At 36.9% G+C, this 23,153-nt stretch overlaps 1 protein-coding gene across 1 annotated transcript in view; it reads right to left on the bottom strand.

Moving 5' to 3' along the window:
- Positions 1–23,153, bottom strand: part of LOC106067300 (homeobox protein BarH-like 2) — a 29,909-nt gene that overhangs the window by 688 nt on the left and 6,068 nt on the right. The window contains exons 2-3 of the mRNA XM_056009415.1: positions 3,174–3,349; positions 1,049–1,189 (exon numbers count right to left, since the gene is read on the bottom strand). Of these exons, the coding sequence (XP_055865390.1) occupies positions 1,049–1,189; positions 3,174–3,349 (317 nt within the window). The remainder of the gene's footprint in view (positions 1–1,048; positions 1,190–3,173; positions 3,350–23,153) is intronic.

The raw sequence follows: 23,153 nt of genomic DNA on the forward strand, positions 1-23,153 counted from the left end.
ACAAAATAATGTATAGAAAAAATGGCAAAACATGGATCAAATCTGAAACTTAGCACAACTCTATGGCTCCATATCTATAATCTACTTAAATCTACTAGACTAGCTCTAAATCTCTACTATGATTCAAGGTTTATATTGGCGAATGTTTACATCTACATGTTACACTATACTCGTTTAAAGACCATTGTTTCTTGATATTGGTAAAATGAAGAAACGTTATTTCTAGTCTGTCGATTATGAATTGTCCGTGATACACTCTGATGCTATCGGCGCTCTGTAAATTTAACTCAATTGTTGATTTAGAAATAGATCTAGATACAGGACGGTTTTTGATTCATTGCATATTCTTCCGTCATATTTTTTTTTTTCTAATTCATTTGGGGCCACCCTATTAATTTCGCCTAAGGCCTAAGGTGAAATAGATATTAAAGTGTGTTTTTATTACATTTGAAAATATGTCTTCTTGCAATAAATCTAAGGCAGTCTCACAAACGGATTAGCTCTGCAGTGGATGGTTCCAGGGCCGGCCTTATGTGATTGGAAGCGCTAGGCTGACCTAGACAAAGTAAAATAGGTGCCTCCGAATGTAAAAAAATCACAGAAAAAAAACATCTCAATTTTCAATTTATTAAAAGGCTTCTTAGTGTAATTATCTTCTTATCTGAAGTAACGCCTGTAATCTGTAAGATAGTGTAGTCTAACAGGTAGATCTAAACATTTGTTAATAAACCCTGAGTCATAGTAGAGTCTTAGAGCTGGGCTACATGACACAGAGCCATTGAACTTTCTATGTTTGAGATCTGATCCAAGATTCGTAATTTTTTTCTCGATTTTTTTTCCTTCTTGTGCTTGGCCCCCACGCATTGGAGGCCCTAGGCGGCTGCCTAGTTTGCCTATGCCTAAGGCCGGCCCTGATGGGGCACTAAAGAAATGAGAAATTGGGGTTTAAGGGGAACGTCTTAATGGATTTATCTTCTAGTGTCAAAGGTTAATAACTTGAAAATATTCAAATTTAAAAAAAAATGTTACGAATTTTTTTTTTGTTTACCTGTTTCTTCCATTTCATTCGTCGGTTTTGATACCAGGTCTTGACTTGAATCTGGGACAGCCCGAGTGACTCGGCCAGGTCTAAGCGGTCAGGCGTGGACAGGTATTTTTGGCCTTCAAATTTTTTCTCTAATCCCATTAGCTGTATAAAAATAATAATAATAGTAATAATAATAACTAAAATGAATGCTCAAGGCGCTGTGATAACATTACAAACATACACACAAGAGCTAAAATGACCAACTAATCGAAAATAAGTTTTAAAAAGACAGGTCTTAATGTTCTTCTTAAATGCAGTGTAGCATGTTGTCTGTCTGAGATCAATGGGGAGTGAGTTCCAAACCTTTTGGTCCGTGCACAGAAAAAGCCAGCAGACCGTAGCTTGTGGGGGAGAAACGTGGCACCACTAGAAGCGATGAGTCCATTGAACGCAGGGCTCTGTGAGGGACATATGGAGTGACCATTCGCTAAGGTACAAGGGCATTTCTTTATTATAGATAAACCAGTGATGCCCAACCTTATTTGGCCCGCGGGCCGTAGTTTGGGCATCAATGAGATAAACTGGTGTCAAAGTGTGGCGACCTTGTAGTCGATTCTCGCTTTCACAGGAAGCCAATGAAGCGTGCGCAAGAATCTCGTCTAGTTTTTTTAAAGACTATAGGTGCGGCCTTGATTCCGCACTACATGGACATAAGGAAACCTGGCAGTTTGTGATAAAAATAGAATCTGTGCTCTCTACATTTGAGACGTTGTTCCGAGTGCCAATCTTAATTATTATAAAGATAATAGAATAAAATAAGACAACACTGCATAAGTGTTGTTACCGGATGTTGACTTGTAGCACCTAACTGCTGGTAGACAACTAAGCCGTTGTTTAATAAAACTTCAAATACCTTGAATAACTTCCTTGTGAACAATACTAAATAGAACTGTATTTATAATATAGACAAAAACCAAGTTGATTTAAAATAATTCACAACCTCATGACCAAACACAAGAGGTCGGTCTACTCCCTGACTCGCACCCCACACAATTGAGAGGTGCTGTTGGTGGTAGAACAAGAGGAGCCAAAAGGATCAAATGGACGAGAGAAATGAATATAGACATTATCAAATCGTTCTTCCGTGTAAACATTTGTGATGATAAACCTCTCCCAGGTTATAGGCAAAAACTCTCCCTGGATAGAAAAACAAAGAAAATATGGGAACCTAGGCTTGGAGATTAAGCGTCTATGGAAATTGTCCAAAATAACAATATACCCCATTGTTATATCAACCGAGGGGATAATAACAACTGACCTCACAGACACCTTCAAGGCCCTTAACATTCCTAGGAACATCTTCGTTGCCTGTCAGAGGGCGGTACTGCTGCAGACCTGCCACATCACCAGAAAATTCCTCAGTGGAAACTGTTAAAGGGACTACGATGAATTTTGTTTCTCTTTAGCGAAACTCGACCCTGGCAGTGCCAGAGAATGACTACTCGTTCATTTCTAACATAATAATAATCTTTATTATCCGTAAGGAAATTTGTCTTACAATTTGTGCATTACACCAAACAAAAAACATTATAACTATAAGAAACCAAAGTGTACATTCACACCAGACTCACTCATAATTTACATGTAACAAAGTTTATACCAGATTGTTCTTATTTAATGATTTGATTGCCAGGGGAACAAAAGAGTGTTTGTGTCTGATTGTCTTTGCAATCTTTCAGTCTCACGTTCTGGGGTCATCTGTTCTAACTAAGACCAAATGACGCCACCGCCACCTATGTTGAATCATTCACAACCAATCGCTAACCTCCTCCCACCGTCAAAATAGAAACACACACACACACACACACACATAGCAATTGAATTCATTTCTAATACTAATTTAGCGAATAACTTTCTCGACCAATATTTAACTTCGAATTTAACATTTAACATTGGGACTGGAGTGCTTCTCTTTACGTCTTGGTCTTGTTGTATGCGCTCTGGACTGTCAATTGATGACCTCGATGATCCCCCACCGTCCTGCGGGAGGTTTGGGCTAGATGTCATCATTTTCAAAATCTGACGGAGCATCCGAAACATGTTTAAAAAAATTACTTAATCTCATTTAAAAAAAAATGTCTCTTACCTGTAGTTCAGTAAAGACCGTCCGACTTCTACGACATTTCTTTGGCTTGACAAAACTGTCATGGCTAGATGGAGACCTGCTTCTGATGTAAACTGGAAGAGGAATGGGCATCGAATAGGGAGAGTTATCCGTCCTAGGCTCAATAAATGCCTCGATGTGAGGAAAGCAAGAGGCCACTGCGGAGAGAGAAACATTAATTCGTGAATCTCTTCACTATCAAAGTCTATATTTTAGAATTATCATTAAACGTTTAAACCAGCTGACTCCAGCATACGGAACATGTATGAGACTGACTCTTTTAATGACACACCATGTGTCTACGGATAAACTATCAACATTAAAAAAAAGTTTGTAATTTTTATTTTTTATTTTTAGAGACGACTCCTTCTTTATAAAGCTTATGACCATTTGTTTGTTTGTTTTGCTTAACATGTTTCGGATGTTCCTTCAGAGTTGAAAATAATTTACTTCCTTGTCCAAACCTCCCGCAGGACGACGGGGTGGGGGGGGGCGGGGGGGGGCAGTGGGCAGTATACGAATCCGGGACCACCGATAAGTCCGAACGACAGTTCAGCGCGCATACCGCACGCCTAGGCAGCCATCCAGCTTTGTTTCTTTGAGCTTGTTTCTATTGGCTGATGTATTCTGATGTAACTTTTGATTTGGATTGACGGAGACAACCGAAATGACTTCTCTGAAATTGTTTGACACTATTACACCCATCCGATGCTGTTCTATCAACGTATCTTCAAACTCTGTACAGTTTCTTTCTATATTTATGAGGAAACCGTTAGTATTACTCTGTAGACATTTTGACTTTTTATTTTTCATCAAAAAAATCCTTACAAATATTTAAATCATTAGTACGTCATTAATACAATATTGTGTAGCATTGAAACAAATAACAAAGGCTTAATATTAGGTAAGGGAAATACTAATTCAATGAACATGGACTGTTGAACAAAATATAGACTGCACAATGTTTCTTGTCCTTTTTTTGTTTTTCAAATGCGACTCTAACAGTTGCAGAACCCTATGTCGACTTTATAAATTTAAATATATATTCTCTGAAGTTGTTACGGGGAACAAATTGTTGCGAATGACAAGAGAGACCATACCATTTTAACTCTTTCCCATCTACCCTGTTTGTCTGACCTCTATCAGGACAAAACTGTGGCATGCGCTGTTGTTAAACATTCTCATCTCCCATATTTGTATACCCTCTGTCAGGACAAATATCGGTAGGTCTGACGAAAGGGGAATTTAAATTGGGAGTGTGAGAACGATGTGTGCGTAAGTTTTGATATGAGTCGAAATACATCGTACATCCTTCAACATCTTGTGTTTCTACATATCTGTCATTAATAGTGTATTAACTCTTTCTCTCCGTATTAATTTGTCTAAGTTTCGAATGAATTCTTCCTTTTACCCATTGCTATTTCAATCCCCTGTTATGATTAAGCTTCAATAGCTTTGTCGTTTGTTATTAAAAAAAACGTTTTATTTGGTATAGTAAGCATCTAATAGTAGTCAAAAAGTCAACATCAAATAGTAGTCAAAAAGTAAACATCAAATAGTAGTCAAAAAGTAAACATCAAATAGTAGTCAAAAAGTAAACATCAAATAGTAGTCAAAAAGTAAACATCAAATAGTAGTCAAAAAGTAAGCATCAAATAGTAGTCAAAAAGTAAACATCAAATAGTAGTCAAAAAGTAAGCATCAAATAGTAGTCAAAAAGTAAACATCAAATAGTAGTCAAAACGTAAGCATCAAATAGTAGTCAAAAAGTAAGCATCAAATAGTAGTCAAAAAGTAAACATCAAATAGTAGTCAAAAAGTAAGCATCAAATAGTAGTCAAAAAGTAAGCATCAAATAGTAGTCAAAAAGTAAACATCAAATAGTAGTCAAAAAGTAAACATCAAATAGTAGTCAAAAAGTAAACATCAAATAGTAGTCAAAAAGTAAACATCAAATAGTAGTCAAAAAGTAAACATCAAATAGTAGTCAAAAAGTAAACATCACATAGTAGTCAAAAAGTAAGCATCAAATAGTAGTCAAAAGTAAGCATCAAATAGTAGTCAAAAAGTAAACATCAAATAGTAGTCAAAAAGTAAACATCAAATAGTAGTCAAAAAGTAAACATCAAATAGTAGTCAAAAAGTAAACATCAAATAGTAGTCAAAAAGTAAACATCAAATAGTAGTCAAAAAGTAAACATCACATAGTAGTCAAAAAGTAAGCATCAAATAGTAGTCAAAAGTAAGCATCAAATAGTAGTCAAAAAGTAAACATCAAATAGTAGTCAAAAAGTAAGCATCAAATAGTGGTCAAAAAGTAAGCATCAAATAGTAGTCAAAAAGTAAACATCAAATAGTAGTCAAAAAGTAAGCATCAAATAGTAGTCAAAAAGTAAGCATCAAATAGTAGTCAAAAAGTAAACATCAAATAGTAGTCAAAAAGTAAGCATCAAATAGTAGTCAAAAAGTAAGCATCAAATAGTAGTCAAAAAGTAAACATCAAATAGTAGTCAAAAAGTAAGCATCAAATAGTAGTCAAAAAGTAAGCATCAAATAGTAGTCAAAAAGTAAGCATCAAAAAGTAGTCAAAAAGTAAACATCAAATAGTAGTCAAAAAGTAAGCATCAAATAGTAGTCAAAAAGTAAGCATCAAATAGTAGTCAAAAAGTAAGCATCAAATAGTAGTCAAAAAGTAAGCATCAAATAGTAGTCAAAAAGTAAGCATCAAATAGTAGTCAAAAAGTAAGCATCAAATAGTAGTCAAAAAGTAAGCATCAAATAGTAGTCAAAAAGTAGGCATCAAATAGTAGTCAAAAAGTAAGCATCAAATAGTAGTCAAAAAGTAAACATCAAATAGTAGTCAAAAAGTAGGCATCAAATAGTAGTCAAAAAGTAAGCATCAAATAGTAGTCAAAAAGTAAGCATCAAATAGTAGTCAAAAAGTAAACATCAAATAGTAGTCAAAAAGTAAGCATCAAATAGTAGTCAAAAAGTAAGCATCAAATAGTAGTCAAAAAGTAAACATCAAATAGTAGTCAAAAAGTAAGCATCAAATAGTAGTCAAAAAGTAAACATCAAATAGTAGTCAAAAAGTAAGCATCAAATAGTAGTCAAAAAGTAAGCATCAAATAGTAGTCAAAAAGTAAGCATCAAAAAGTAGTCAAAAAGTAAACATCAAATAGTAGTCAAAAAGTAAGCATCAAATAGTAGTCAAAAAGTAAGCATCAAATAGTAGTCAAAAAGTAAGCATCAAATAGTAGTCAAAAAGTAAGCATCAAATAGTAGTCAAAAAGTAAGCATCAAATAGTAGTCAAAAAGTAAGCATCAAATAGTAGTCAAAAAGTAAGCATCAAATAGTAGTCAAAAAGTAGGCATCAAATAGTAGTCAAAAAGTAAGCATCAAATAGTAGTCAAAAAGTAAACATCAAATAGTAGTCAAAAAGTAAGCATCAAATAGTAGTCAAAAAGTAAGCATCAAATAGTAGTCAAAAAGTAAACATCAAATAGTAGTCAAAAAGTAAGCATCAAATAGTAGTCAAAAAGTAAGCATCAAATAGTAGTCAAAAAGTAAGCATCAAATAGTAGTCAAAAAGTAAGCATCAAATAGTAGTCAAAAAGTAAGCATCAAATAGTAGTCAAAAAGTAAGCATCAAATAGTAGTCAAAAAGTAAGCATCAAATAGTAGTCAAAAAGTAAGCATCAAATAGTAGTCAAAAGAGATCAGCATCGAAATTTAATATATGTCTGAATTTCCTTGGCTAAATTTCTTTTCAAATGTGTTCGGAATCAAGCAAATTTCAGAGCCGCTGTGCTATATACCATGGCGACTTTATTGTTTAGTACCCTCCCCCCCCCCCCCTCCTCTTCTTTACATTATAAGTGTCACAGTGAGAATGATACCCCCCCCCCCAAACACGCTAAACCGTCAGTTTCCAGGCTTCACCTTTAAATGGAAGGAACACGTCACGACCCCGTTCCCCCCACATCCCGTTAGACCTTTGAGAGTTAGAATACAAAAGTCACAATAGACAGGCGATAATCTGCTAAGAGTTTACCAGCAACAGGAGTATAAGAAATAAATATTTGCCAAGAAATGGTCTGTGTATTGCTTTAAGGGGATGCCACGGTCCCAGCATTCAATTCGAGAAGCTAATAACATCCTCAGCTCGCGCTACTCAGGGCAGAAAAACGTTTAGGTTTCAAACAAAAGGACAAAAAAAAAACCTGAAATAGTTTCGGTTAGGGAGTTAAGGAGAGAGAGAGAGAGAGAGAGAGAGAGAGAGGGAGAGAGGGAGAAAGAGAGAGAGAGTATGTGAGTTTGGCGATGTAGGATGGTGAGGTGTGTGAATGAGAAAGACTGTGAGTGTTTGAGAGATAGAGTTAAAGAGAGAGAAAGAGAGAAATAAAGAGAGAGAAAGAGAGAAAGAAAGAAAGAAAAAGAAAGAGAGAGAAAAAGAAAGAGGGAGAGAGAGAAACAAAGAGAGAGAGAGAGAGAGAAAAAGAAAGAAAAAGAAAGAGAGGGAAAGAGAGAGAGAAAGAAAGAGAGAGAGAGAAAGAAAGAAAGAGTAAGACACTAATCAAGTTGCCCTTCATTAAAGTAAAGTTTCCCTTTCAGACCATGCGATCTACGGGGCAGAAGATGTTAAGGTCATCTGTTTCTTTGACCAACGGTTAACGAGCAGTGTCATGTGGCCAGCACAACGACCAACCCCATTACCTTCCAAAATTTAAGTCAGGTACCCATTAGAGCTGGGTGGACTCAGGGGCGTCATAAAAGTCCCGAATTTCACGATCCCGCTCTTCGCCGAGATTCGAACCCAGGACCACAGGTTCGGAAGCCAAGCGCTTAACAACTCAGCCATTGCGCCCCTCTGCCCTTCATTAAGAAGCATAAAATCCTGGGTATTCATATCAAAACAGCCATTAAAACACTAATAACTCATAGCCCTACCATCTCCCCAACCTTAAAAAATTCTTAACCTAATTATTGTACAGATACCTCAAAAACTCTCCATATGTATCCAACCACCATTCCCGACACGCCTCAACAGCCCACTGGCAGAGCCCTATATTGAAATGGCGCAATAAGGTACATATAATATATATAGGTCTGTGACGGTAACAGTTTTTTAATCATTGTTTGACTATGAATTTAGATTATTTTATATCTACTTTATCATCCTTACAAATCTAAATCAAAGAAAGGAATGGAAAAAAGAGAGGACAAACATAAAGTGATGATGAAGTGTGATAAAGAGAGAGAGAGAGAGTATAATAAGAGTGAACAAAAACAAAACAGAATAGAAAAGTTTAGATGTTACTCTTGTGTAATAATTTATTCTTTTCTCTAACAAGGGGGAAAAAAATTCCGGAAGTGCGTGAAATGGCCTAGCGCCAAAACAAAGTGAGAGGGGAGAGAATTTGATCCTAGACACGCCTACAACGGTAAGATGACTTCCTATGTCATGAATGCTGGGATCGCAAACAGATGTCTCATTTATAAACGAAGCGTTTTTGTCACTTAAACAAATTATTATACTCGTACTGTGACATTTATGTCAGCTTAACGTCTTGGGGATGACGTGCAGGGGAGAGGAGAGCTCGAGGTAGAAAAAGGGAGGGAAAAAATATGTGGCAGAAAAGGCTTTAACAAAAGAAGTGGGGGGGGGGGGCGGTGTGATAGCAGCTTAATGCTGAACGTGAGCGGCAAATGTGTCAAACACTTGATATAACAAAGCATTGAGAGAAGGAGGAAGAGGGTACTATCGAGATGAGACAGTTATCTGCCCTTGTATTGTAACCTAATTACCATCTGCGTGTTAGGCGTAAGGATATCAACATTGACTTAGTACATAGATCTATAACAAAAATAATGATCATTGTTTAAATAGATTGGAATGCTGGATTTTTTTGGGGCGGAAAAAAAGGGGGGGGGATAATATTAATATATACAGAAAGCAGATAGAAGGCCAACATATATATTTTTTTCCACGAAAAAAAAACCCCAACAAACTTGCAATAATCCTAAAATTTTCTGGTAGTTCCAAACCCTTACATAGCAATCGTTGTCTTTGTTTCTTTGTTGTTGTTGTTTTGTAATAAATTTGTAAACTTAATAAATGTTCTGTATTCTAGCTATATTTACATAGACTTATATTTTCTATTGTGATATTATAAGTTTGAGTAGTTGGGCGAACGTAATATTATATTTTATATAAGTAAGTATATTTTATATGTGTCAAGCTAATGTAATAAATGGTTACTAACTTCTTCGGACAAGAAACCTAATAAAATTCTTTAAAAGACACAAATATGAAGGCACATTTCTTATTCCATATGCTAGGAAAAAATCTAAAGAGTGCTTCTTCTTCCCCAGTGCCAGTAGAACATGAAACAACCAGGTCGTTTAGTCTTAGCAGAGTCTCTGATTAGCACATTGATACTTATAATTATCTTCTTTGAAAAAAACGTCACGAACTTATAAGATAAGAGAAGATAGATAATAATGACCTAATTATTGTCATCTGTTTTTAAATGCTAAGTGTACATATTAGGCCGCCAGACAGACATGTGAGGCCCAGAGAATAGTCTTTGCCGAAGACAGGCGCAGAAGTCGAAATAAAAACTTAAATAGACACTCCGGCGGACATAGACTTTGTCTCTGGGTATGGTAAAATATACAGGCCGCAACTGGTGTTAGCGTAGTCATGTAAAATACTGCACTGATCCTTGAGCTTCGGAATCGAATGCATTGCCATCATTTCTATACAAATACATATTAAAATGTCAAACACTATATAATAAGCAGTTCATGTTGATCTCCAACTTACTTGTAGACTAATTTATAAAGTCTGTTACAACATAATTTGAGAGTACAAAAGTCCCGCAAAGTTTTCAATGAAATTAATGTGAGGTAAAGATTGTCGTGACTTTTCATAAAACTTTGACTAGCATCTTGGTCATATATCCGATACTTTGACTAGCATCTTGGTTAAAGTACATGAGCTACGGTAGTCAGTTTACACATACTCACCATAGCACATATCATCACTAGTTATCCGAATTATTCCGAATCGTGTATATCTTTGCAAACTATATCATTTTCAATTACGCTATCTTCATACCATGCCTTCATTACGCGAATAAGTCCATAGCAACCCTTATTCTCTATTGTCGCTAAATCACATTCATATTCAACGTTAGCTAACCATGTCTCATCGACATTGTTATCTTATGAAACTGCAGTCATAGATATTGCAATGCTCCCATTTCTGCTAACTTTTTCTTTTTTATTTCCATAATATTCTCCTTTCAGATCTTACGCAATATAGGGCAGATGTGAAGGTCATCTGTTTCTTTGGTCAACGGTTAAGGAGCCGCACAACGACCAACAGAGTATGGTGGACTAAAAATCCCGAAATTCAAAATCCAGTCTTCATCGAGATTCGAACCTAGAACTCCGGGTTCGGAAGCCAAGCGTTTAACCACCCAGCCACCGCGCCCCGTATTGGGGGTAACTATTGAAGTGTAATAACTGCATAGGTGCTTATGGTGCGAACAAGCACAGTGATCAACACTAGAGATGAACGGATTGTTTTAGCTGAACAAGGAGAGGCAGTTGATTCCCAAGTAGTGAAAGGAAGAATATAGTGCCATGGGCTTGGCTCGTTCCGCCTAGACAGAATTGTAAAGTAGACAATAACAATCCATATTTTCGATGTTCTTAGGCGACCCGTGGCAAATGGTCAATCGACTCCCAAAGGGGTCGCGACACACAGGTTGAGAACCCCTGGCCTAGATTTACGAGAGGGATCATCGCCAGTGGACGGGCAAGAGGTGAGATGCTCTCTGTGATAGTAAACCTGTGGCAGCGGCGACAGAGGCGGCGATAGTGAACCTTGTAGGCAAGAGAAGACAGAGGCGGCGCCAGTAAGACCCCCTAGGCTAGAGATTATAGACGTTGCTACGAAAGAGAAAATAATAACGTACTACGTATTTCGTGTGTCAATCTAGTCATGCATGTTGGCCAGTGAGTTAAACTCTGCTAAGTCCAGGGGCGTAGCTAGGAATTTTCGTTTGGGAGCCGAGTGGGCTTGACCTCTTTGGGGGCCCCTGCATTTTGAGTAATATTTAATTTTTACCCTAGCTATGCCACAGGCTAAGTCGTTGGTTTTCCTGGCTGATTCAGGCTGATCTGATAACCAAGACTGCTATCTTGGTGATGTCCTCATATAACGTAAATAAACAGTCAACATAATTAATTAGGAGTGCAGACATAACCATTGTCCGGCGGTGGTCGATTTAGGTTCTCTTTTCGCCGTCTACGTCTGTTATCGGCAGTGGATTTCCTTTGGTCTCAAATGAGTATCCCGCGGTTTTTGTAATAAACTTTCAGCTGTCTCATTCGGAATACATATTATATACATATATAATATACTAGCCGGATATGACCCTCGGCCCGACATGTTATACATGTTAGTAGTCAAGGACTTTGAATGGTAACCAAAATGTTATGTTAATTTAGGGCCGGCCTTGGATAATAGCGTGTAAACCCACAATTGCTACAGAAACAGCAAACTTGACACATAAAAACTATACATGCGGCGAGGGCGGCCAACTCCCGATGACGGGGTTGGATCAAACCCAACTGGAAGTCCAATGCCCGATACATGGACAACAGATCTTTATGGAGACAGCTTGCTGCCCAATGCGCCGAACGATATTCTCTAGTTCCTGAGGGCTAAACCTGTGCCTCAGTGACCAATCAAGAACGACTACTGGATCATTATTTTTGAAGTTGCGGTTCTTAGAACTTTTTTTCTTTTTAGAGAGGCAGAAAGTGAGTGATCACACATGAAATGAGAGTTATCTTGTAAATTGTTTATGAATTATTCCTTGTTGACCCGCTGAGCGTTCAGACAGTCATTAACCAGAAGGAAACAGAACTCCACACTAAAGAGGGCCTCACTGGGTGGTCTCTCTTTTCTTCGCAAGTGCTCCCCCTTGCACGTGATAGTGGAACTTCATTGTAACCGAGTGACTGTATATATCTCAAGTTGACCAGGTGCGTGCAAAGGAGTTTTGAGATCCGATTAAACTCTTTGGGACCCTCATACTTTTTTTCAAATTAATGCATTAAAATACTTCCTTATTAAAATTCTGACACTTTTGTCTTTTGCAAAATTATAATAAAAATTTTATTATAAAGAAGAACAATGTTAATTCATAATGAAAAAAAAAAAGTGATTTGTCCATCAATAGAACTGGATAATTAAGTACTGGATCACGGTTGAGTTCTTTCCCTTATACTATACACTTGAGTATGCATCACATTCAACCCTGGGCCCGCATTAGGCGTAGGCAAACAAGGCAGCCCTATAATTATCCAAAACAGGCCCTGCTATAGCAATGACATTCAAATTTCTTTAAGAGACAAGAGCCATTAGACTCCCAGAATTGAAAAACTGTATAACAAACCAATGTCATCTATCCATGGTATATCAATACAGTTCTAATTCCAAATGTCTAAAAACCGAAAGAAATGAGTCTGGTATTCAGTACATATAAAGACTTGTTTAAACAGTTAAGTTTTAAACAGAAAAAAAACAACAACATTATTATACTTTTTTTAAAGTATGCCCCCTACTTATTCCTTTATTACTCTTAATTAACTTCGCCATCATCAGCCAATATGGTCATACATCTGCAGTATGTAAACACCATAAACACCCATTACTAATTCCAAAGGCTAAATCATTTTTGACCATTAAAAACAAATCTGGAAAATCTTGAGGGACAACTTTATAACTGATGTCTCTACAGATTGTGACTCCTATTGTAAAGAAAACTTGCGTACTTGCATCAGAGCCTTCCATTCTCGCGGATTCAGAAATTATAGATGCAGTGGTCGATATTGCGACATGGTTATCTCCACTTGCAATACTAGTTGATTGGGCCGGAACTGTGTTTTTTTCTTCCTATGTGATTTGCATTTTGGCAGATTACTATTAACATTGAAAATACACAAATAAACCTTTAAATCTTGGTGTGATCTTAGAGGAGGCATACATGGGTCCATCCACTGCTCCTTTATTTGTTAAGCAATGAATGGCAGGCTTCATTATTGTCAGAAAACTTTCAACAACCAAAATAGTAACCTCTCTATAACCTCTCTTGTTTTTTAAATTATTGCCTGTGATCATTCACAGCCAATGCACAAGGTCCTGCTAGCTAACCCTTCGCGAACAAAGAAAAAAAAAACAACTAAACTACAGTGAGCTTTCAAACTACTGAGTAAACTGCACGTAGAAAAGAAAAAATGAAAGACTTGCTAACCCCTGTCCGATCCGTTAGGCCGTTATTTTGCATACGTTGTAGGCTGTTACGACGGCCTTTTCGTGTTTAATTGCGATACTTTGTGGGAATACGAAAGAATCCGCCGTGGGTCTCGGCCTCCGGTCTAGCTTCAACAAGAAATACCAGGCAATGACTTCAGAAGCAATGACCACGCAAAACGTTGTTACAAAAATGATAGTTGATGGTGACCTTCACATAGAGGTATTGCTGATTAGCCGATTTCTCCCTCCTGGCCTCGAGAAGAGATCCTTCCCTTTGATGAAGGGAGTCATCTCGACGAATATGTGTCAGACGCGGGCTCGCTAATGATAAGTAACAATGACTATTTAATCTTGTTTTTAAAATCAAAATCAACGACCGAGTAGCAACATATTCCCCCCCCCCTTCCTTTTTTTTTTTTTAAATAGATTTCTGCTGATATATCATTTCGTTCAACTTTGTTTTAATATACATATTTATATTGATGTTTGTGTAAAACTTTCAAACAATTTATCTTAATTCTATTTAGCTTGGCTGAGAGATATCTATTTATTATTTTATGATATTTTTGTGATGTAAATTATGTCCCTTTCATATACGTATATTAATAAAATGAAGAAAATTACACATCTAACAATGTGTCTTTCAAATGTAAAGACGCAGCCTCGTCGTAATGCAATTTATTCCTCCTAAATACTTCCCATGATTCAATTGACTTCTTGACCTTTTATTCAAGAGTTAACGGATGTGATAGAAATAACAAGATGTCTACCTCGTCTGCTCCTTCCTATTCAAGGTGTGAAGTAGTACAAAACAATAACCGGAACTTTTAGGATATCTTCAAGATGGCGTCGAAGAGGGTGATACTTCAACACATGAGATATAATTCTAATTCGCTTTAGTTACTCTCGCATCTTGAACTAAAACCTTCTTCTTTCCATTTCTCATATGCCTTAGGGCATCATACAAACGAGAATGGAGTGAACGGGGAAGTTTATAGTGGGGCTGGGAGGGGGAATTTCACTGACAACGCACTCTAGCAACTTGAACTGGCGAAATAGTTGGACCTATTTATACATTGCTTTTTTTATTGGCTAATGTATATTATTGCTTTTTTTATTGGCTAATGTATATTATTATAATATAAAATTACATTAACATTTTTTTAATGTAACTGTTAGAATCGTTGTAAATGTGTGTAGTGTCTTATCTTATCTTATATAATACAGACGTTACTTCAAAAAAGAAGATGATTACGTCCTACGCGTCATGCATTTAGTCATGCATATTAACCAATGACTTAAATTCTTCCAAGTCACTGGTTTTCCTGGCTAGCTCAGGCAACCCATTCCATGCTCTAATAGCACTAGAGAAGAAGGAGTATTTGTACAAATTTGTCCTAGCATATGGGACGAGGAATGTGCCTTTATCTTTGTGTCTTTCAGAGTATTTTATTAAATTTTGTTTTTGTATTTGAAGATTATTTTTCAGTGTTTTATGTATGATTGCTACTTTACTTTTGAGCCTTCTGTCCTGAAGGCTTTGTAAATTTAGTGATTTTACTAAAGGTGTTACTCTAGTCAAATGTGAATATTCGTTTGTTATGAATCGCACTGCTCTATTTTGTGTCTGTTCCAGTTTCTTAATGTTTTCTTGAGTTGAGGGGTCCCAAACGGAGGATGTGAAAATGTGTTCACAATATTGAATTGATGGGTTGTCTGTTTTAAAGACTTATAATAGATTTCTCTTTCTTGTTTATTGTAATTATATTTTTTTAATATTGATTATTTTGCAAACTAGTTGTTTTTTTTTTTTTACTAATGCAGAGCAGTGTTTCTTAAATGACATCAAAACTAAATAGTTGGCAAAATCAAAACCATAAGATTTGTTATTGTTTCAGACGTTTTTTTTTTCAGAAGATTATTAGCCTACGTCCTAAGCCCAACTGTCAATGCAGAACGACAAGAGATATCGGCGGACAGGGATCGAATCTGGGCCATTATGGATACAATCCAAAATACCTTTCTCTTATATTGTTAGTAAGAGAAATCTCTATTTCCTTTTTTGAATGATCGATTCTCTTTCCAGCTTGAAGTGTGTATTCATTTCATTCAAATCTCTCGAAATGATTGACCCAATCCTGCGGACTCCCAATTGTTCAAGTCATTTCTTTCATTGCAGCCATAGTCCGGGGCCTTGACATTGACTCTTTATGGATCTATATCCTCACCATATCCAGTAAATAAGGAGATGTAATTTGTTTGTAAAATGTTTTACATGTTTCGGATGTTCCTTCAGAGTTGAAGATAGTTTACTTCCTTGTCGAAACCTCCCGCAGGACGACGGGGGATGGGAACGGGCAGGGTTTGAACCCTCGACCGTCGATAAATCCGAACGAAATTCCAGCGCGCAAACCGCACGGCCAGGCAGCCATTTGTTGTTAAGGTCACCTCGTAGTTGTGAAATATTGAGTAAACCCCAATGCCAGCTTTATATTTAGTGATGTAGTATTCACAAGAGCCATGTGCAAGATTGATCTCGGCTAACCTTGCCAAGATTGCTCAGTCAGTAGTCAGTATTGAAGTCAGTAATCCAGTAGAGAGACAAAATTTGAGTTGTCAGATAATTAAATCATATTTTAGTAGTCAAAATATTAAATTAAGTTATAGATCTCAATTCAGACAATAAGGTCTATTGTAATTTGCTTATAATTTCTATAAAATATTGTTTTTCTTGCATGGTGCTAATAGATTCTATGATTCATATTGAGGATTGTGTAATAATTTTGTGATGCGATTTAATCTTAACTAATAAACTTGTATGTCTCCAAGTAAACTGTCTAAATGTTTGTCTCACAGAAGTTCTACCTAAGCGGCAACTATCCGTAGTGATATAAACGCCTACATACACATAAATGAATTTAATGTCTATTTTGTGGATAATGGTAGTCAGAACTTTTTGAAGCATTTTTGGTCTCAAAAGTAGTAAACTATGGTATGGTAGCTAGAAATTATTAAATCATCACCAGTGACATTAATGGTGTTAGAAATGCTACGACAAATTGGCTTTTCCTCTTTCAATAAAAAATTATCTTATCTCAGGCAGCTATATATATAGCTAGATCTATATAATAGACGATATAATTTGTGTCATCTGGTAAACGCTGACAACATCCTAGCAGTTTACCGTACTTGATACCTATGTGAAAGTCAAGGGGGTGTAATAAAGAAAACATTTCTTAGTTTGAAAGGGAGGCAAATCTTTATAACGTGACGTAAACACTTAGAGGTATATGCGTGTGTGTGTGAGCTGATGTCTGTACTTGTGGACAAGCCCCAAACGCCCCAAGACAAGCAAGAGAACGGAGACTATTTTCTCAGAACCAAATATACAATGTGAACCCACTGTATGTAAGTGTGTCCAAGTGTTTCCTCGTCTGTCGTATCGCTAACACATGCCGCTTCCCAAGAGTTAAGTCTGGTGATATCATGTGCTGATGGGATGAAGAATGTATACAGACATCCCAGGTTGATAGGGCATGATGGTATAACTACACTAGCCTCTAGTGCTAGATGGCTACAGTGTAGCACATGGAAACATTCAGGGTGAGAAGTTATAAGGAGAAACAAGCTCTGAGGGGAAGCAATGCTCGTCTTTGACTGTTAGGTATCTGCCCCTAGTCACGCATAGCTACTCATTACCTTGGTTAATACGTCGCTGTTTTCAGAAGTTCAATGGACCTCATTCACCAAAAACGAACGGTCACGTGATAATATTGATAAAACTACGAACAAAAGTGTCGCGTGATAACCATTGTTGATTAAAATTAGATTGTAATTTGTAAAGAAGAGATAGGGAAACACGTGACTCAATGTTGTTTCTTTACGATTGGTGAATGAGGTCCATTGGATGATCCAAATGCCCCATTGTATGCCAGAGTTCCTTTTTAAAGGGAAAACAAAATTAAAAAATTCCTCTCTGCGACGTAAAATAGTTTAATCCTCTAAAGAAATAATACAGCTTGAGCGTATCAAGCAAGACTACACTTTGTTAGGGCCCTCTGATGGATTGGCACCACGACCTTTGACATTTGTACGTTTATGAAATGGGAGAGTTGAAGAAACTACAATTGGAACTTAGAATCTACCAGGAAAAGTTTAGCATCTGTTCCTCCATGGATGTCCAGGATACTGCCAAGATAGGTGAATCTCTCCACCTCTTCCAGCGCCTCTCCCTGAACTGTAATGGGTGTTTTGTTTGAACGCTTATATTCTCTTGCTTGTGTTAATGGTGAAACCCTGTCTAGCTGATGCACAATGCTCTGTATCTTTTCCTGCATCAGCTCTGTTGTGAGAGAGAAGAGCCAGGTCATCTGCGAGGACGAGATCGTTCAAGCTGTTTCCGCCTTGTTCATTGAATACCGTTACGTACTAGTCTCTTATTGTCTTCGTGGCTGAATATATGCCTAGAATAAACAGGGGAGACTAAACAGCCTTGTCTCACTCCTATTTGGACTCTGAGTTGGCAGCTAACAAGAAGTTGAACTTACGATGACCCCCCACCCATTTAAACGTAGGAGCAGTTTATACAAAGATTGTCCGACACCAAACCGCCTGCTGGCTAAGCGGAAAGGGGCGCGTGCGTACTTTTTTTTTGCTTCGCCTGGCGATGGCGTAAAAGCCTTTAGTTCACTGACCAAGATCTTTTTTGTAGTGATGTCATATTCAATGAAGATGTTGCGGTGTCTAGTACAATTCCAGATCCCACATCATCGTGGTTGTCGCTTGAACACCCCATGTGGGGGTGGCTAAGTGGAACTGGTTTTTGATTACAGGTTTTAAATGCCAGGTGATCAATGTAAAATTAAAACAGCCACACGTCTCCGAGTGGGGGTGCATGGCTAACTTAGTAGTCACTGTATTCGGCTCGCAAGGCTGAGTACGGGGATGAAAAGATAGGAGTCCAGCGTGCTACGATACGGCGTGCCACAAACGTTGGGGGACCTCGGGGCCAGTGTTTCCGGAGACACCGGCATCGCCCTAAGCCGCCACGCCGACGGCATTGGTGACGAACGTTGAAAGAGACGGTCTCCAAAAATTTCCCCTCTCTCGAGGGCAAGCTCGCGGTGTCTAGTTTGTTCCTCGATAGTGTGCGACAATAAGTCAACTAGATGCTAACTTGAATCTTTGTTATGACTTCTTCCATCACTTTTACTGCAAATGATTTAAATATACTTATAATGATGATTGGTGAAACGTTAAACTCCTTAAGTTCACTTGCAACCAATGGGAAGCGTGGTTGAGAGGCCAAGTGCGCTTGGCTTGGCTACCTAGAAGGGGGCTCGAGGTTTGACACCTGACTCGGGCAGAGTTGTGTTTACTGAGCGCCTAAAGGCAGCACGGAAAACCAACTCCTAGATACCCCTCCCCGCCACCGGTCCACAAATGAGATTGGACCAAAAGCGTTCTGAGCATGCTATAAGCATAAAAATAGCGCTATATAAAAGCTATAATAATAATAATAATAATAATATTTCATTCTAAAATGAAACTCTACGTGTATGGTTAAATTATATTCTTCTTTTTTGAAGAACGTCTGTAATTTATAAGATAAGATAATTACGAGCATGTAATAACCAGTTCTTCCCTTTCATTTTTGTTTTGTTGTACATTTTTTCGGAAATATTTTCTAGCCCAAACTTCCAGATTCACGGCGGGGCATGGCGGCATGGCAGGGCTCGAACGGGAACCATCAAGACCACAGTCTATATCACTCGACCAGGTAGCTAGGAAAATCATATCTACCCTTCAAATTTGAGCAACCAATACCTATCTAACAAAACTAATTTTTAGTCATATTACTAACCTAATAACTTATTATATTATCTTCTTATCTTATATAATACAGACGTTACTTCAAAAAAGAAGATGATTACGTCCTTCGCGTCATAATGCTTCTTTTCTTATTATAATTCAAAGTAGTAACAAAACTAATTTTTAGTCATACTACTAACCTAATAACTTATTATCTTATCTTATATAATACAGACGTTACTTCAAAAAAGAAGATGATTACGTCCTACGCGTCATAATGCTTCTTTTCTTATTATAACTCAAAGTAGTAACAAAACTAATTTTTAGTCATACTACTAACCTAATAACTTATTATCTTATCTTCTTATCTTATATAATACAGACGTTACTTCAAAAAAGAAGATGATTACGTCCTACGCGTCATAATGCTTCTTTTCTTATTATAACTCAAAGTAGTAACAAAACTAATTTTAAGTCATACTACTAACCTAATAACTTATTATCTTATCTTCTTATCTTATATAATACAGACGTTACTTCAAAAAAAGAAGATGATTACGTCCTACGCGTCATAATGCTTCTTTTCTTATAATAATTCAAAGTAGTCGTAACTTTTCTTATTATAATTCAAAAGCATCCTGAGTTCATCCTTTCTGTGTGCGTCTCTTGTGTGTGTGTGCAGGCAGAAGGAAAGACAAATACCCCCAGCCCCAGTCAACTGGACCACCCTAACAGTTCGAAAGTATTACACAACTTCGTAAACGCAGACAAGTATCAGCCAGGAATTTGTAAACTTCCAAATGACAAGTACAGTGAGAAAACGGGTGGTCTATCAAGTTTGTTTCCTTCCTTGTTGATTTAACTTTCGTTTCCCTTGACTTGCGGTATTTAAATTTACCTAATTTCTACATGTGAAAAAGGTTAACAAAATAATTTGCCTCTCGCTAATCCTGCCCATTATGATTATTATCCTTAACGTGGCATAATTCAAGTCAAACAGAAACAGAGACCAATTACCTGGCTACCAGGGGATTCGCGTCACAGGAGCGAGGATATATATTTTTGAGCTTTTTTTTGTATTTTTTTTATATTTAGCATCGAAAGGGGAGACGATTAGGTTTCCCTGGCACACGAAGACAGTGTTTACATTTAGTGGAATGGAGTCACGTGAGCCTCTTAGCAACAAGCACAATCTGACACATGGAAAGACAGCGCCGACTGGTGGCGGGTATGGAATTTTGAGTTTGGTGATAATTGAAATAGGAATGGAGGTATTTTTATTTGGACGAGAATATAATCTAGTATTTAATGTGGTAACTGGATAGTCTCCCTCTTTATCTCGGCTAATCTCTATTTTTCGCGGTTGAAATAGTCGACAGAGATTTCGGAAGCCAACTTCTGCTTCTAACTACCAGCCTCCCTCCTCATCTCACCACCGAAGAAAAATATTTGTGCATACTAAAATACATCTATATATGAATAATGGGCCTAGTTGACTCAATTTGTGTCTAAAGTTCAAGAAATCATTTCACTTCTTGTTGGCCCAAAGGAACACTTGAAATAGGGGATACTACTTGTTCTTTCATTTATTGACTATATTTCAAAGTATGCAGGTATATAGTACAACTGGCATACCAATGACATCCCGTTGTCTAATTCCAGGGCATTTAAAGAAATCACATCATTGTTCTTGACTTGAGCTTCATTCAGTGGCGTAGCTAGGGTGGGGAGGGGAGAAGGGGGGAAGAATTTGAAAATACACTGGGCCCCTACTCGAGAGGGGGGTCTCCAAATGAGTGTTTTTTTTTTACATTAGAAGTTGAATATTACGTAAAATGCATGGGCCCCAAAAGAAGTCAAGCCGCCCTGGCCCCCAAACGATGAAACATTCCCAGCTACGCCCCTGGCTTCATGTCATGCAACCATAACTTCAACTGCAGAAGTAAACTTTGAATTAATGTTAATACTGACATTCTTAGAGTTGATTTTATTTTGGTTTGAGTAAAATAATGTATTATTAATATACCATATTTACATTGATCTTTTTTTTTATTGTATTAGTCCAAATAATATTGGATAAATACGTACGTGCAATATTTGTTACTGTTTTTAGACATGTTGCTACCTGCTACCTCGTTGTGTAGCACGCCTAAGTATTATCTTGATAGTGTGAGCAAAATTTCACCTATGATTTTGTTTATATCACAAAGAAAGAGCACGCATATTTGTATCATTATTATCAAGGTAGCTGCACTGATCATTCATCTTTGTATCACTATTATCAAGGTAGCTGCATTGAGCATTCATCTTTGTATCACTATTATCAAGGTAGCTGCACTGATCATTCATCTTTGTATCACTATGATCAAGGTAGCTGCACTGATCATTCATCTTTGTATCACTATTATCAAGCTAGCTGCACTGACCATTCATCTTTGTATTACTATTATCAAGGTAGCTGCACTGATCATTCATCTTTGTATCACTATTATCAAGGTAGCTGCACTGATCATTCATCTTTGTATCACTATTATCAAGGTAGCTGCACTGACCATTCATCTTCGTATCACTATTATCAAGGTAGCTGCACTGATCATTCATCTTTGTATCACTATTATCAAGGTAGCTGCACTGATCATTCATCTTTGTATCACTATTATCAAGGTAGCTGCACTGACCATTCATCTTCGTATCACTATTATCAAGGTAGCTGCACTGATCATTCATCAATAGTAGAATTACAATAGCAGTAAAAGATTTCTTTACAAAATCTTCAACATCTCCCATCTCTCGATCCAGTGAAATTCACCCAACATTGAAGAAAGTTTTATCTAGGCATCCAAATACTTCCCACTCTTTATGTTTCTTAGTTGGTAACATCAGAACCAGATACGTCTGGACTGGTCACGTGATTTTATCCACTCACCAGATAAGAGCTACATAAGAGTAGTTATTTTTTTAAATGTTTTTCTTATTTGATCTTATGTTTTCAAGTGTATTTTGTCAATTGTTTGGTTTATTGCCTGATAGACAAATGAATTAACTTGTGGAAATAAAAAAGTCAAACAAATGATCCTTAAAACCAAAACAAAAATGAATAGCAAACTTTCATTCCAGAATGGAGTGCTACTGAATCAAAGCGATCAGGTTGACATCCTGGCTATAGCGCGCTCAAATAGTCTGACTTTGCTATATTGTGGATTTATATTCGATGGTAGACCTACAAGAGTGCTTTGATAAACTCACATTATGGATCTTTTATTTTTACCTCTTAATACCTCAACTCCCTCCCTTTAACCTTTTTACGATTTATTTCAATCACTCTGCCTGTCTGTCTGTCTGGGTGGAATCTTATACACGTTACTTGTCCCGCTTTCTATTCTCGGATCAAGTTGAAACTTTGCACAATTATTCATTGCCGATGACACCAGACGAATCATTAAAAAAAAAAACAATTAGTTAATCAGTGAGTCGAAATGTATTAATATTGTTCTATATAGAATGTGTACTAAGCCAGGGGGAGATAAACCTTGTATCGGTCGTTCGCAAAGACATAAATAAATATAGACTGGCCGATAAAAGAGTTTTATGAAACGAAAATTTGTGACTTGCAATTTTGTGTACTTTATTCATAGACATAAATAAATATAGACTGGAAAAAAGAAGTAACTTCATGTAACTTAAAAACATGTATATCTATTGTATTCGGATTTCCGAATTATGAAAAATTGCATGATCTTCATTCTTAGAGATTAAACAAAACTACACTGCCTCCTTATTTACAATATATATAGATGTGTATAGATATGAATAC

This window comes from Biomphalaria glabrata, chromosome 14 (assembly GCF_947242115.1).
Source record: "Biomphalaria glabrata chromosome 14, xgBioGlab47.1, whole genome shotgun sequence".
Lineage (NCBI taxonomy): Eukaryota > Metazoa > Mollusca > Gastropoda > Planorbidae > Biomphalaria > Biomphalaria glabrata.